The following is a 16,499-nucleotide window of genomic DNA, read 5'->3' as shown; positions in this document are numbered from 1 at the left end:
GGCCATTCGGCCCATTGTATCTGCTACACAGTTTGTTTAATAATCCAGGGACATGGGTTCAAATCCCACCACAGCAGAATTAAATTTCATGAATGACATCTGAAATATAAAGCTAGTCTCAGTAGTGGCGACCATGAGAACTATTATCCGTTGTCATTAAAAAATCATCTGGTTTATCTGACAATGATTAGGGAAACAAATCAGCTGATCTGGTCCACATGGGTCTCCAGACCCACAACAACATGGCTGACTCTTAACTGCTGTCGGAAATGACTGAACAAGCCGCTCTGTCCAGTAGCAATTTGGGATGGACAACAAATATTGGCCTTGCCAGTGCTGCCCACACGTATGAAAGAATAAAAAGTGAACAGCTAATAGAACCTTGACCTGTACAGTTTTCTATTATCTGCAATAGCCAACCTGTGATTTTATACAAATTAAAACAGTTAAATGTCAAGCTTGCAATTTCATTGCCTTTATCAGCCTCCTATTTTAAACTAATTAACTTGGATTTACATGTTGTTGGTACCACAACATTCAAGTACTCTTGACGCACAGTCACTGTTGTAAATACAACAGCACTGTGTACAGCAATCTCCCATAATGTGATCGTAACTACGCCATCTGTTTAAAGTTTAAACATCAGGCAGGATTATGTCACCTATATTTCTTCAAAACAGGAAAATGGAGCTCCAGCTTAAGAGATATGTACTGTCCCTTTCTTTTTCTGTGCATCTTTCTCTGTCTCCCTCTCTCTGTCTCTTTGTGTCTCGCTCTCTTTCACCACCTCTGTGCCTTTTCTCTCTCACCACCTCTGTGTTTGTCTCTCTCTCTCTATCTGTCTCTCTGCCTCTCTATCTCTCTCTCTGTGTGTCTCTATCTCTGTGCATCCCTCCCTGCATCTCTGTTTCTCTCTGCCTGTGTCTTGCTCTCTTTCTCTCACCACCCCTCTGTCTCTCTACTACTGTGTGTCTCTCTGTCTCTGTGTGTGTCTCTTTCCCTGTGTCTCTCTGAACAGAGGCTCAGAATACTGCAGCAAGTAAATCATCTCAAAGCCTGTCCATTGTCCACAAGGCACAAGTCAGGAATGTGTTGGAATACTCCCTACTTGTCTGAGTGAGTGCAGCTCCAATACAGTGGCTCAGTGGTTAGCACTGCTGCCTCACAGCGCCAGGGGCCCGGTTCAGTTCCAGCCTTGGGTGACTGTCTGTGTGGAGTTTGCACATTCTCCCTGTCTCCTCTGGATGCTCCGGTTTCCTCCCACAGTCCAAAGATGTACAAGCCAGGTGAACTGGCCATGCTAAATTGCCCATAGTGTCAGGTGCATTAGTTAGGGTTAAATATAGGGTAGGGGAATGGGTCTGGGTGGGTTAGTCTTTGGAGGATTGGTGTGGACTTGTTTGGCTGAACAGCCTGCTTCCATACTGTAGGGAATCTAATCTAAACGTTGAAGAAGCTTGACACCATCATGAACAAAGTGGTCTACTTGATGACAGCACGCTCACAAACAACTACTCCCTCCAGTGCCATTGTTCAGTAACAGTAGAGTATACCACCTACAAGATGCACTATAGAAATTCACCAAAGCTACTTAGGCACCTAGTCATGCAATTCAAACACCATCCTGACTTGGAAATATATCACCGTTACCTCAGTGTTGCTGGGTAAATATGCTGGAACTCCCTCCCTACCAGCATTGTGGGGATATCTACACCAAATGGACTGCAGCAATTCAAGATGGCAATTGGGAACTGGCCCAAATGCTTTTGGTGAGACCAAGCTGAAATACCGTGTGTAACCACAACTTCCATACTTTAGGAATTAAAGATAATTTTCTAATCAATCTGTTCAAAGATGTTATTACACACTTCTAGACCATGTCAGACTTGAATCCTTTGTCAGAGGTAGCGACACTACTACAGCACCTGTCTCTGTAAGGAATGGATATAGATACTATGACGTCCTAGGGTCATGGAAGTCTACATCACAGAAATAGGCCTTTCAGCCCATTGTGTCTGTGTCAGTCACAAACAACTACCTCACTATTCTAATCCCACTTGGCCCATAGCCTTGTGTATCTTGGCATTGCAGATGTACATCTGAATGCTTCTTCAATGTGATGAGGATTTATGCCTCTCCCACCCTCACAGGCAGTGAGTTGCAGACTCCCATCACCCTCTGGTTAAAACACTTCCCCTCTAAATCTTCTGCCTCTTATCTTAAGATATGCTCCCTGGTCAATGATCTCTCTATACTCACAGCTTTAATACATCTCAATCATGTCCCTTCTCAATCTCCTCTGCCCCAAGGAAAACAATACCAGTCTGTGCAATCTTTCTCCATAATTGGAAGTCTGCAACCCTGGGCACCATCCTGGTAAACCTTCTCTGCATGCTTCAGTGACTCCAGTCACATCCCTCCTATGAAGTGGGTTCCAGAACTGCACACTGTACTCTAGCCATGGCCTAGCTAAGGTTTTGTGCAGTTGTTCAGATGTGTTATGACAACCTCTGGAGCTTGAACGTGAACCTAAGCCTCCTGGGCCAGAGGTGGAGACTTTATCACTGTGCCAAAAGAGCCCCCCGTAAGGAATTAGATACTTGCCCTGGAGCATGGAAAAACAAAAGTTTGCAAAATTGTTTCCCAGGCTGAGTAAATTGGGTCTATCTGCTCTAGAGAGGAAATCTCATTGAAATGCAGACAATTCTGAAGGGGCTCGACAGAGTGAACGCTGAGAGGTCTTTACCCCTGACTGGGAAATCTCGAAAACGGAGATGTGGTTGGGGCTTCAGATCAGCATTGAGTTGAGAAGAAATGTCTTCACCCAAAAGGTTGTGAATGTTTCCAATCCGTACCTCAGCGGCTTGTGGATGCTCCAGCAATGGAACCATCCCATTTAAGGTTGGAAGGGACTAATGGAATTTCAGGGATTCAAGGAATGTTGGGATGGAGGGGACGCGGAGCAGGTGGGTTGAAGACAAGCAAGTGACGTTGGAGGTAAGTAGAGACATCACTGAATGATGGAGCGGATTTGAAAGGCCAAATGGTCTACTCCTGCCTCTATTTATTATGAACTTAAGAAAAACAAGTTCATTGAAATCATTATCACATCTGGTAGCACTGGAACTTGATTATTGCTGGGAAAAGATACATGTTATACTGTGGAATACTGTGTCCAGTTCTAGTTGCCCTATTATAGGAAAGATGTAGATGCTTTGAGAGGGTTCAGAGGAGGTTTACCAGGATGCTGCCTGGAATGGAGGGCTTATCTTATGAAGAGAGGTTGACCGAGCTTGGACTTTTCTCATTGGAAAAAAAGGAGGAAGAGAGGGGACCTAATTGAGGTATACAAGATAATGAGAAGCATAGATAGAATTAATAGCCAGAGACTTTTTCCCAGGGCAGAAACTGTTAACATGAGGGGTCATAGTTTTAAGCTGTTTGGCAGAAAGTATAGAGGGGATGTCAGAGGTGTGTTCTTTACGCAGAGAGTTGAGAGAGCATGGAATGCGTTGCCAGCAGCAGTTATGGAAGCGAGGTCATTGGGGATATTTAAGAGACTGCTGGACATGCATATGGTCACAGAAATTTGAGGGTTTGTACATTAGGTTTACCTTACATGAGGATCAATGGTCAGCACAATATTGTGGGCTGAAGGGCTTGTTCTGTGCTGTACTGTTCTATGTTCTATGTTCTATGTTATTGAAGCTTTTCAGCTTGAGCTCGTCAGGATGGCACGGTGGCTGAAAGGCTAGCACTGTAACCAAAGGCACCAGGACGCAGGTTCGATTCCAGCCTTGGGTGACCATCTGTGCGGAGTTTGCACATTCTCCCTGGGTCTTCCTCCGGGTGTTCTGGTTTCATCCCACACTCCAAGGGTGTTCAGCTTAGGTGGATTGGTAATGGGAAACACAGGGATAGGGTGGGGTGCTTTTTGGAAGATCAGTGTGGACTGGATGGGCTGAATGGCCTGCTTCCACACTGTAGGAGATTAGGACATTATGCAAAAATACCATCATCTAGAAGAATAGTTGATTCTGTATGAGCAGAGAGTGCTAATTTGTTATTAAGTGCCTCAGAAACTCACATGACTGAGTAAGAGATTTTGCTGTTTGCAATTAGTCACCACATTCTCTACACTGTAAAAGGGATAGACTATCCTTTAAAATTATATTTTTGTGTGTAAAATACTTTGGGATTAGCATTGTGCTATAGAAATTCAGGTTTGCATTTTGGATAAGTAGTGAATTCTTTTCTCCCCCATGGGATGTTCCTGGTGCGGTATCACAACGTAACTACATTTACTGGACTCTGAAATCATTCTTAAGAGAAATTATACAAGCACAAGAATTGGTGAGATAGAGGCTTTTACCTGTGGTGCCAATTCCCCATTGGTGATTATTTTGGCAATTAAACTCCACTTCCGGTTACAAGTTGTGTTGTGGATCATTTTCTTTCTGAGAAGGTCTCCCACTGAAATGTATTCAAATCCATAATGCTTGGCGATCTTCAGGCTCTGAGTACCCTTCCCACTGCCCGGACCACCTGAACAGCAATAGATGAGTGCATTAACAAAGAAATAATTGCATTTATATAGGGTCTCTATCTGTCACTACACACAACCGAATAAAGATCTGTTTAGACTGTAACTGGAATATTGTAGCTAGTTCTTGACACTAGACTTGAGGAAGGATAGGAGATGCTGAGGAGATTTTGCAATGAGGATGGGGATAGCAAGTTTGGAGGAGATTTACAGCTCAGGTTGAGGTTGCGGATGTAGGTTTGCTCGCTGAGCTGGAAGGTTCAGTTTTGTTACCTAGTATGGTGACGAAATGTCTGAAACATCGTCATTGAGCCTCCAGATGAAGCATTGGTGATATGGCCTGCTTTTTATTTATGTGTTTAGGATTCCTTGCGTTGATGACATCATTTCCTGTGGTGATGTCATTTCCTGTTCTTTTTCTCAGGGGATGGTAAATGGGATCGAAGTCAATGTGTTTGTTGATAGCATTCCGGTTGGAATGCCATGCTTCGAGGAATTCTTGTGCGTGTCTCTCTTGGGCTTGTCCTAGGATGGAAGTGTTGTCCCAGTCCAAGTGGTGTCCTTCCTCATCTGTATTAAAGGTACTAGTGAAAGTGGGTCATGTCTTTCTGTAGCTAGTTGATGTTCATATATCCTGGCGGCTAGTTTCTTGCCTGTTTATCCAACGTAGTGTTTATTACAGTTCTTGCAAGGTATTTTGTAAATGACATTAGTTTTGCTTGTTGTCTGTATAGGTTCCTTCAAGTTCATTAGCTGGTGTTTTAGTGTGTTGGTGGGTTTCTATGCTACCATGATGCCAAGGGGTCTGAGTAGTCTGGCAGTCATTTCCGAGATGTCTTTGATGTAGGGGAGAGTGGCTTGGGTTTCTGGACGTGTTTTGGGGAATTTCAAACCAGCATCTACAGGAAAACAATACATACTGGCCAAATGCTGAACCACGGAAGCAATCATGGAGGTTCCTGATGAAGGACTTATGCCTGAAACATTGATTCTCCAGGTCCTTGGATGTTGCCTGACCAGCTGTACTTTTCCATCACTGTGTTCTCAACTACAGAAACAATCATCCCAAAATTCACATACTAAGCTGCATTGGAACATTATTTCAGTAAGCCACCACACATTGTAATACAGACGAACTAAGAAGAGCAGAGAAAAATCAACTATACAGTGTATTCAAAAAGAACGGATACCCAATGAACACAGCCTGCTGATTTGTCAGCAACACACCCAAACAAGCAGACAAAATGCGTTATTTACAAAAACCGTGGGAGAACTGTAACAAACATGACATTGGATAAACAGGCAGAAAGCTAGCCATCAGGATACATGAACATCAACTAGCTACAGAAAGACATGACCCAGTTTCACTTGTACCTTTACATACAGATGAGGAAGGACACCACTTGGACTGGGACAACACATCCATCCTAGGACAAGGCAAACAGACACACGCACAAGAATTCCTCGAAGCATGGCATTCCAACCGGAACTCTATCAACAAACACATCGACTTGGATCCCATTTACCACCCCCTTAGAAAAAGAACAGGAAATGTCATCACCACAGGTAATGACATCACCAATGCAAGGAAACCTAAACCCATAAATAAAAAGCTGACCATACCACCAGTGCTTCATCTGGAGGCTCACTGATGATGTTTCAGACATTTTGTCACCATACTAGGTATTGAAATGTCTGAAACCGAACCATCCATCTCAGTGAGCAAAACCTACATCCAGAATCTCAACATGAGCTACTCCTCAGCACCTCCTATCCTTCCTAAAGTCTAGTGTCAAGAAGTAGCTACAATATTCCACTTATAGTCTAACCAGATCTTTACCTAGTTGGTCTTGAGATAGTGACAGATCAAGACCATCAGTGTTTTATCTGGAGGCTCACTGATGATGTTACCTAAAATGATGATGAAACATCTGAAACCAAATCTTCCAGCACAGCGAGCAAACCAGGGGATGGGGAGGTTTTAACTATTTGACAACAGGGTGGCATGGTGGTTCAGTGGTCAGCACTGCTGCCTTACAGGGACCTGGGTTAGATTCCAGCCTTGGGTGACCATGTGTGTGGAATGTGCATGTTCTCCCTGTATCTGTGTGGGTTTCTTCTGGGTGCTCTGGCCTCCTCCTACAGTCCAGCCAGTGGGTCTGGGTAGGATGCTCTTCAGAGGGTCAGAGTGGACTCAATGGATTGAATGGCCTGCTTCCACGCTGTAGGGATTCTATCCTTCTAACATGAAGTTAGAAACGTTGTGGTTTCCTCTTGGAGCAAGGAGTTTAAGGGTGTTCTGACAGAGGGGCACAAGACTATGACAGATTTAGATACAGAATGTACCCATTAACCAATGATACAAAGATGAGGGAGCACAATTTTACAGCTTTGAGCAAATGATGTATGAAGGGTTTAAAGAAGAGTTTTTTACTGTAGTGATTGAGTGTTAATGAACCGGAGCTTTTCCCATGAGGATGCTGGACGTGAAGACGGTCTATTTCATCAAAACAAATCTGGATGAGCATTTGAATAGAAATAAATCGCGTTAATTATTCTTGACTGAGCACACAGACATCCACTAGACTGTGGGGCTAGCTGCACCCCAGGGAAAACAACTTTTCATTGACAACGCTGGCTGTTCAAACTCACAATCTTTATTTATACAGGAAAAAGAGTTTCAAGTGCTAACAGTTTCTGCTATTGGTGGTTTAAAGGGACTTCATGAATAGTGTTTTAATGACATAATGAAATTAGTTTTTTTAATAAAGCAGTAGGCTATGAATAAATCTTGTTTTTAAAGCTTTAATACTCTGCTGTCACTATACAAACTTCAGTGCCATTCAAGCAAAATAAGTTAGTCTTTGCTCTGTTCCAGAGCCTGTTCTGCCCAGTACACTTATCGAAAAATCTTCAACTATGGAGCTGTAGAAATCACACAGCTGCTGAAGTTTTTTTACCCCTCTCCCTCAGAAATAGACTCTTCAAACAAATAACAGGCCTGCAATGCTAACAGATTCCATGTTAATTGAAATAACTTCAGGAAGGTTGGTACTCCATCACCAAGTCACCCTTTATTTACACATGCATAGTGCAGAGGAAACTCGATTATCCGAATAACAATTATCCAAAAATCGGATTATCCGAAGGAGATCTTGAGGTCCCGATGGAAACGTTACATCAAAGATGTGTTTCCAGCAGTGATCGCATCTTTTGTGTACAGTGATTAAACAGGCATGGTCTCCAAATGACAGTCTGCCCATCCTCGCTCTCACCCCACACTTACACTGGAGTTCTATACAGGGGTGTACCCTAACCCCACTCCCCTTCCCCAGATAATCTCTCCAACATTGTCCTGTACAGGGCAAAGGTGGAACCTGTCAAACAGTTGCAGTAAACAGGTGTGTGTGTACGCGCTATTTGGAGACTTGCCCCAAAAAATGTAACTCCAGCAGTCTAGTTGTTGGTGTCCAGTCTAGCTGCACTGGAGAGGGGGCGATTGTCTATGGGATTAGGGGATGGGCAGGTGGCTTTGTTGGTTGGGGTTGGGGGAGGGAGCAAGGGCAGTGTTGCACGGTGTTGGGTGTGGGGGCAGTGTTGGATAGGATTGGGAGCGGGGCAGTGTTGCATGGGGTCGGGAGAAGAGGGGCGGTGTTGCATGGTGTTGGGGTCAGATCCGTGTTGGACAGGGTTGGGGGCGGTGGGGAGTGGGTGTTGGATGGGGTGGTGGTTGCAGGTGGGGGGGAGGGTGTTGGGGGCGGGGGAGCGGGATCAGTGTTGGGGGCAGGGAGGCGGTGTCGTTTGGGGTGGTGGTTGCGGGTGGGGGGTGTTGGGGGCGGGGGAGCGGGATCGGTGTTGGGGGCAGGGAAGCGGTGTTGAATGGGGGGTGTTGGGGGTGGGGGAGCGGGATTGGTGTTGGGGGCAGGGAGGCAGTGTTGGATGGGGTGATGGTTGCAGGTGGGGGGTGTTGGGGGTGGAGGAGCGGGATCGGTGTTGGGGGCAGGGAGGCGGTGTTGGATGGGGGTTTGGTTGTGGGGGGGACTGTTGGGGACGGGGTCAGTGTTGGGAGCGGGGGTGTTGGGGGAAGGGGCGGGGCCTCATGCACAGTATCCTGTTGCAGTCTCCTGAATGAAGAGCAGACTTTAAAAACTCCGAGCCCCAGAGGAAAGGCATTTGATCAATTAAGCGGATAATCTATTATCGAAACAAAATAGTGCCCACCCATCACATTCGGATAATCGAGGTTCCCCTGTACATGATACTGACCCAGCTAGCTGAGAGCCTGCTGCTACAGTGAACAGAACCTCCGAAACTCCTGTTTCTATCTGTCAGCCAGGGCTCCCTGACTGGACCAGGTTAACAGCCCCAACCAGGGAACTCATATTCTCTGCGATCGACCTGGCTGACCTCATTACAATCACTACATTAATTAGTGTCTTTTATCAGGACCTACTTTTAATTTTTGTATCTGCATTTTAAGTATTAATGATATCACTTTTTAATTGAATAATTTACAGTAAATTTTCACAATCAATCAATCTTCATCTTGTTTAAAACAAAAGCTTTGCAGCTGGTTAATTATAAATGGAAATACTCAAAAGATAAAACAAAAGGTAAACTAAACAAAGTTTTGAAACTCACAGTTCATGGAGCGCACTGAAGGCATAACTGGTGTAGTTGTTAATGTGGGATATAAGTGCTGCTAGCTAGGACTTACTCCCCATGGAGAGGTGATGGTCCAGTGGTATTATCACACACCTGTTAATCCATAGACCTGGGTAATATTCCAGGAACCTGGGTTCATGTCCAACAGTGGAATTTATATTCGTTAAAAATCTGAAACTAAATGTCTAATGATGACCAGGAATTGATTATCAGTGGAAAACAAAAGCACTATCTGGTTCACTAATATCTATCGGGAAGGAGATCTGGAGGCCTTACCTGGCCTCCAGACCCACAGCAATGTGGTTGACTCTTAACTGCCCTCTGGGCAATAAATGCTGGTCTGGCCATTGATGCCCTCATCCCAGGAATGAATGCTATAGAACTTGGTGGTGAGCCACCCTCATGAACTGCCGCAGTCTCTGGGGAGGGTGGACCCTATTGTCGTCTCATTCCTTTACGTTGTTTTGGAGGGCTCTGATGTATCTGAGGCTCTGGCTGGGACCATAACAGAGGGCAGTAAAGAGTCAGCCATGTTGCTGTGGGTCTGGAGTCACATGCAGGTCAGATTGGGTAAGAATGGCAGATCTCCAACCTTAAAGGACACTAGTGAACGAGACAGATTTTCACACCACTAGCCACCATTACTGAAAGTAGCTTTTTAATTCCAGATTTATTAATGAAATTTAGACCTGACTGTCTTGTGAACTTCTGACCCCAGAGCATGAGTCGGGGCATCTGGGTCTTTAGTGATATTACCATTAGACAGCCAGCTCCCCTTTCACCCCCCGTGATCTGATAACTCCCCAGCTTTACCTATGAGCAGTATGATCCAAGGGCGGGGTTTGCTTGGGTCGAACACTGTGTACTCCTCGATGAGCTCAGCAGTTTCACACAGGTCGGTGTCACTCTCGATGGAGAACTGATGGATGGGAGGCAGTCGGTCATAGCGTCGATAAGAAAAGCCGGGAGTGTCGGGCAGAACTGCAGGAATAGACACAGGAATACGTCTGTACGTCTTTATCAGTCAATTAATCGGGTTTCTGACATTTAATAATCCTTTCAGCTCTTTGATCTCTTTCCTCCCCCTTTCAAACACATGAAGATGGAGCTAACATTCAGAAAGCTCTCTGATGTGTTCGATTGTGACCTTTGATGAATCTTGTTTTTGTTCGCGTTCTGACATGTCATCATTCCGGTGTGTCAGCTTCACTCTGTTGATGTAGCTTTGCCTGATTGAGGGGGATCAAACCCCACTCTAAAACCTTGAACACAAGCCAGACAATGGGAATTCTTTGCTCTTCAGAGAGTGGGTTAAACAGGTGGGGCTTTTAACGTCTCCAGAAGGGTGCACAAGGACAGTTTTTCCAAAAGGCAGCATCTTTGAGAGGGCATTGCTCCTTCAGCACTGCACAGAACTCTCCACCCTGGATTATGAGGCTGAGGTTCCTGGACTGCAGCCTGAACACTTGAGCAGGGAGTTGGTATCCCAATGCATCATTAATGACACAAGAGGGGTACACAGATTTGAATGATACTTTTATAAATGAGCTGTCCCATCCTCCTCTCTGGGAAAGTCGCCAAATCCCAAGTAAATTGAACGTGATACTTTAACACCCCTGGAAGTGGGTGGTGTGGAAGCAGCCGACCCCTTACCATTCCTAAAGAGTGATCTCCTGCTCTGGCAACCGTTCAGAGGAGGCAAAGTCCTCTTCTCCTGGGCGAGAAAGGTGTCCCACTGCACTCTGTTGGATCCTCCCAGCTCCTTCACTTTCCTCAGGCAGCTGTCCAAGTAGTCAACAGGGTCGTCGGGTCTGTAGTACATTAGCCCTGAGAGCAGGCTCTACAGAGAAGGAAAGAGAAGGTGCCATTGAATTTTCACCAGTGACATTGGGCTGTACCCTGGCAAATATTGGCCAGCTGTGGTGAGAGGACCCTTACTATACAGGCCATTCGCCCCATCAATGCCAGCCCTCTGATCAGCACTCCCTAGGGCAAGCAATCCCATCACCCTACTTGTGCCCTGTATGCTTATTTTGGGGTGAATGGAGTCAAAGGTTATGGGGAGAAAGCAGGATTAGGCTACTGAGTTGGACAATCAGCCACGATCATGGCAAATGGAGGAGCAGGCTCAAAGGGCCGAATGGCCTCCTCCTGCTCCTGTCTTGTATGTTTCTATGTTTGCTCAAGTTTCTATTCAATTTGGTTTTGCAGGAAAAACAAAACTCCCTGGTCACTTCCTCTACTAACCCTCAGCAGTGACTCTGAGTGACTACCACTTTCTGCATAAAAAAGGTTCTTCCTCATACCTCACTCCACATCACTTCGATAACACCTCAATCAGTGTCTCAGGGGAACAGCTTTCTTGTGTCTATCTTGTCTAAACCTGTCATCATCTCATACACCCCAGTCTCCACTGGAGAACAATTCCAGCTTCTCCAACTTAACTTTGTAGTGAAAATTCCCTCAACCTGGGCCCATTCTAGTGAACCTCCTCTACAGCTTCAAGGACCAACACATCCTTGCTAGAAGTATGGTGACTGGAATTAGAAACAAATTTCGAAGACATCAGGATAGGTAGATGAATAGGAAGGGGATGTGGGCCAAGTTCTGGCAAATGGGACTAGATTAGGATATCTGGTCAGCATGGACCTGTTGGACAGGAAGGATCTGTTTCTGTGCTAATGATTCTATGACTCAATCACTCCCAAACAGAGCTTTCTAAAGGTTGAGAATTGCTTCCCCATTTTTGGACTCAGTACCTGTGTTTTATCACAGGACTCAACAGCGAGTGTATAAAACACCTGTCCCAATGGTCTATCAATTATAATAATTCTCTTTCTTCCCCTCCTTATATGATCCTTGCATATCCTTTAGGTGACTTCTATTTGAACATTTTTATTTTGGGAGATAACTGGAAGAGTGTAATGCAAGAACAAGGAGGAGACATGCTTCTCTATCCCAGTTCCAGATCCTGCTCCAGTTCCCAGAGAGAGAAATATCAAACTGGGTCTGAGTCTGCAACATGAAGAGGAAAAGCAGAAATGGATGCACTTTCTGAGAAGTGACAGCCTTTCTTGCAACTATAGAAAGGAAGAGGAAAGACACTGAAAAGACGTTAGGGCTACTTGTTCCCAGGGAGCTTAGTAACCTAGTTAATAACATCAGCAACCCAGGTAATATCATTAATAACCCAATTAATATCATCAGTAACCCAGTTGATTTCATCAGTAACCCAGTTGATATCATCAATAACCCAGTTGATATCATCAATAACCCAGCTATTAACATTCTGCTGACCTGCCACTCTTTAAAGAGTTTGTGTAGGACAGATGGAGGCCATTCAGCTCCTTGTGCGAGTTCCAGCTTTTTGAAAAAACTCTCCAATTAGTTCCACTCCCCTGAAAAAGAAAATCAGCCAACCAACAGAACCAATATGGGTAGCACAGTGGCTGCATGGTTAGCACTGCTGCCTCACAGCACCAGGAACCCGGGTTTGATTCCACCCTCGGGTGACTGGCTGTGTGGAGTTTGCACATTCGCCCCATGTCTGCCTGGGTTTCCTCTGGGTATTCCGGTTTCCTCACACAGTCCAAAGATGTGCAGGTTAGGTGGGTTGGCCATACTAAATTGCTCCACAGTGTCCAGGGATGTGTTAGTTAGGTGGATTAGCCCTGGGAAATGCATGGTTGCAAGGACAGAATAGGTGGGTATGTCTGGTTGGGATGATCTTTGGAGGATCACTGTGGACTCAATGGATTGAATAGCCTCTTTCTGCACTGCAGGATTTCTATGAGATTGTAACCCTCTCCTCCATCAGCCCCCATGGATTCTACATTGGCAAAATAGAATGCACTGAAATAACCCAATCTTCCTCCTTCCCATAGCCAGCAATCTTTTTCTTCATCATGTATACATCCAACTCCTTCTTGGAAGTTTCTGTGCAATCTGCTTCTACACTTTCAGGCTGTGCCTTTCAGATCACAGTTTGCTACTTAGAAATACATAACTCCTAAATTTCTCTTTGCTTCCTTTCCAATGCCTATAATTAAGCCAGAGCCCTCTGTCTGGCCAGTGGGACCGATCTCATATCTTGAACGATAAAGGTGAAGTCATCATAGTCTTACCCAACCATAGGGATGCTCTCTCATTAGAAACAGACAATTGATGGTGGTTTAACCCGAAGGTCACCATGGGTCAGGGAAAGGGAAGATGTTGGAATGAAATGTTCTTCATCACAGCATCAAGGTAAAAATAATGGTTGCAGATGTTGGAAACCAGATTCTGGATTAGTGGAGCTGGAAAAGCACAGCAGTTCAGGCAGCATCCGAGGAGCAACAAAATCGACATTTTGGGCAAAAGACCTTCATCAGGGCTTTTGCCCGAATTATTGATTTTACTGCTCCTTGGATGCTGCCTGAACTGCTGTGCTTTTCCAGCACCACTAATCCAGATTCATGACAGCACCAGCCAGTGCAGGAATTGAATCCACGCTGCTGGCCTCACATACCAGCTGCTCAGAGAACTGAGCTAACTGCCATCAAAAACACTGCAAATTTCAAACTCCTCTATTAAAACTCCCCAGCCAACATCCCTGCTCCAAACAGAAGAATCCCAGCGTATAAAATATTATTGTTATTCTCAGATCAGTGTGTCCTAAGTCTACTCCTAATTGTTTTATCGATTTGCAGACAGTTAGAAGACTGAAGCCTATTTGTGAAGGATACACTGAGACTGGAATGTTTATTGCTTGCCACAAAATCCACACCTCCACTCTGCCGAGCGCAGACTGCCTCTTCTTTACAGACACACCCAAGTCCTCATTTGGGAAAAGCCAAAGTAACCGAGAATGGAAACAAAGGGACAACAGAAAGGGGACAGTCCCTTAGGCGCGTTGTAACTCAAATCAAAATTTTAAACAAAACTTACATTTTAAATCAAAATGTCAAGAAAATAATGCATCTCCTGCACCTTTGTAGCCCATCTGTTTCAAGAAAGACTTTATACACATCAAAATATAATTAAACGATCAATACCCAACCCTTACGTGCTCTCTATTTCCCCAGCTGCTGGAGTGTTTACCTTTTTATTTTCAATTACTACGTACTTAGAGTCAACCCACAGAACCTAGTGACACAGATACAGGTACCGGAGAAGGGATGCAGTCGGAGTTATTTTAATGTTGTAACCCTATTTTCAACCCGCAATGCCTGCCCTTATGCATTCCACGCTGGCAATGCAGAATGCAGTGGATTATCCCAGCTTTCCTGTCCTTTCACTGCTATAAATATTTGGCTGAAAGTTACCAAATATCCAAAATACACAGATGGGATAGGAAGAAAGATTTCTGTACTCGTTGTTCTTCACTGTGTCCTACACCTGCACACACGCGACATGGGTGGTGAGGAATAAATAAGCACTACCCCGGTTGGTGGTAGTGTGGGGGGGTGTAAAAGAAGAAAAACAGAAGGGAAAAATATAACCTGAAGCAAAAAAAACAATACGCAGATTGGCAGGAGAGCTTAATCAGTGAAATTTGATTATATTACGGATTGTTCAAATAAACACTCAAGTTGATGTGGTAATGCAAAGGTCGCTTTTATTTCAGACATCTGGTACAATTGCCCAGTGACACATTTCCAGATAATTTCTTGCTTTAATGAAATAATGAGGGAGGAAGGCTGCAAACCCAAGGTTTGAGATGAGAAGGTGTGGGTCAGTAACAGAGGCCCATGGTGCAGATTGGAGGGCATGGGGAGGAATTTTCCTCTTGATAATGCAATATTGGTGTTGCATTACATAGAAACATTAAAACATGGTATAGGGAAGCTGTTAAATTTGAAAGGTACAGAAATTATTCACAAGGATAATGCTGGGGTTGGAGGACTTGAGCTATAGGGAGAGGCTGAATTGACTGGGGCTGTTTTCCCTGGAGTGTCAAAGGCTGAGGGATAATCTTATAGAGGTTTACAAAATCATGAGGGGCATGGATAGAATAAATAGATAAGGTCTTTTCTCTGTGGTGGGGGGGGTCCAGAACTAGAGAGCATAGGTTTAAGGTGAGAGGAGAAAGATTTAAAAGGGACCTAAGGGGCAACTTTTTCATACACGGGTATGGAATGAGCTGTCGGAGGAAGTGGTGGAGGCTGGTACAATTACAACATTTAAAAGGCATCTGGATGGGTACATGAATAGGAAAAGGTTATAATTATATGCTGGGAAATGGGGCTAGATTAATTCAGGATATCTGGTCGGCATGGATCAGTTGGACCGAAGGGTCTACGCTGTACAGCTCTATGACTCTATGAGAAGGCCATTCAAACCTCTTGAGTCTCCTCCACCATTCAATACGATCGTGGCTGACCATCCAACTCACTGCCTGTTCCCACTTTCTCCCCATACTCTTTGATTCCTTTAGCCATAGGGTTGGAGAGGGACAGTTTCAGGGAGAAAAGATGATATTCCACAGTGTTAGTTTTGTTAGTTTCAAAGCCTGAACTTCCAATGGAAGTAATTGACCTTAAATTCCAGTAACATTATGGATTAACGAAGAAATCTTGCAGCTTGTTTCTGAGGTAGAAGTTTCAGGTTCAAGTCCCATGTCAGGTCTTGTTGGCCACAGTAGGGAATGGTCCTGTCTCAAGCAGGTTGACAAACAGTCTTAATCCTTCCAATACTTTCCTGCTAGTGCCCAAAGGGAAATCAAAACATGTGAGAACTAACACTGACCAATGACCATCATCTGAATACTTTAAATAGAATGTCAGCATTTGCAATAAGTTCCTACTGATTCTGGGTTTTATTCCTTCAGTTTATAAAATGGCACATCATGAATATATCAGTATTCTGAAATACTGATTGCTGCTCCTTTGCTCATTGCCTCTCTTCTTCATGCCTGCGGTAAAAGTTCATGAAGTATCGTATACAGCACTGACATATGGGGAGATATTTCTGTGACATTTCAGCACGGCCCTTCAGTGAGGATTGTTACACAGAACAGCACTTGTCAGACCCTACTGAACGAATCTTCAATGAAGGCGGCAGTGAAATAGGGTGGCTGCAATTAATAACGAAATGTCAACATTTCAGCAGTCTCTCAGCTTCATTTTGAAATATCTGCTGCCATTCCCCACCTGAAGACAACTTTCGACACAGCTAGGGCAGAGAAGCAGCTCCGATGTCCATGCTGGCCAGGGTGGGGAACAAACCAAGTGCTTTGGCATCAACTTGAGCTACACTGACTGTCCAGGGAACCAGCTCTCCCCCACAGTGCAAGTTGTCTTTTACATGCACA

General features: G+C 44.6%; 1 protein-coding gene across 2 annotated transcripts in view; it reads right to left on the bottom strand.

Annotated features, from left to right (window-relative positions):
- ak5 (adenylate kinase 5) overlaps window positions 1-16,499 on the bottom strand; it is an 82,280-nt gene that overhangs the window by 51,052 nt on the left and 14,729 nt on the right. Inside the window, exons 1-4 of one of the 2 annotated variants that reach the window (XM_072574754.1) lie at window positions 12,506-12,545; window positions 10,862-11,048; window positions 10,022-10,189; window positions 4,373-4,545 (exon numbers count right to left, since the gene is read on the bottom strand). In XM_072574754.1, the coding sequence (XP_072430855.1) occupies window positions 4,373-4,545; window positions 10,022-10,189; window positions 10,862-11,030 (510 nt within the window). In that variant the 5' untranslated portion in view covers window positions 11,031-11,048; window positions 12,506-12,545. Of the gene's footprint in view, window positions 1-4,372; window positions 4,546-10,021; window positions 10,190-10,861; window positions 11,049-12,505; window positions 12,546-16,499 lie in introns of those variants that run through there. The other variant, XM_072574752.1, reaches the window with a different exon arrangement.

Source organism: Chiloscyllium punctatum, chromosome 7 (genome assembly GCF_047496795.1).
Source record: "Chiloscyllium punctatum isolate Juve2018m chromosome 7, sChiPun1.3, whole genome shotgun sequence".
Classification (NCBI taxonomy): Eukaryota; Metazoa; Chordata; class Chondrichthyes; order Orectolobiformes; family Hemiscylliidae; genus Chiloscyllium; species Chiloscyllium punctatum.
Note: the sequence above shows the minus strand (reverse complement) of the source record. Positions and strands in the feature narration are given on the sequence as shown.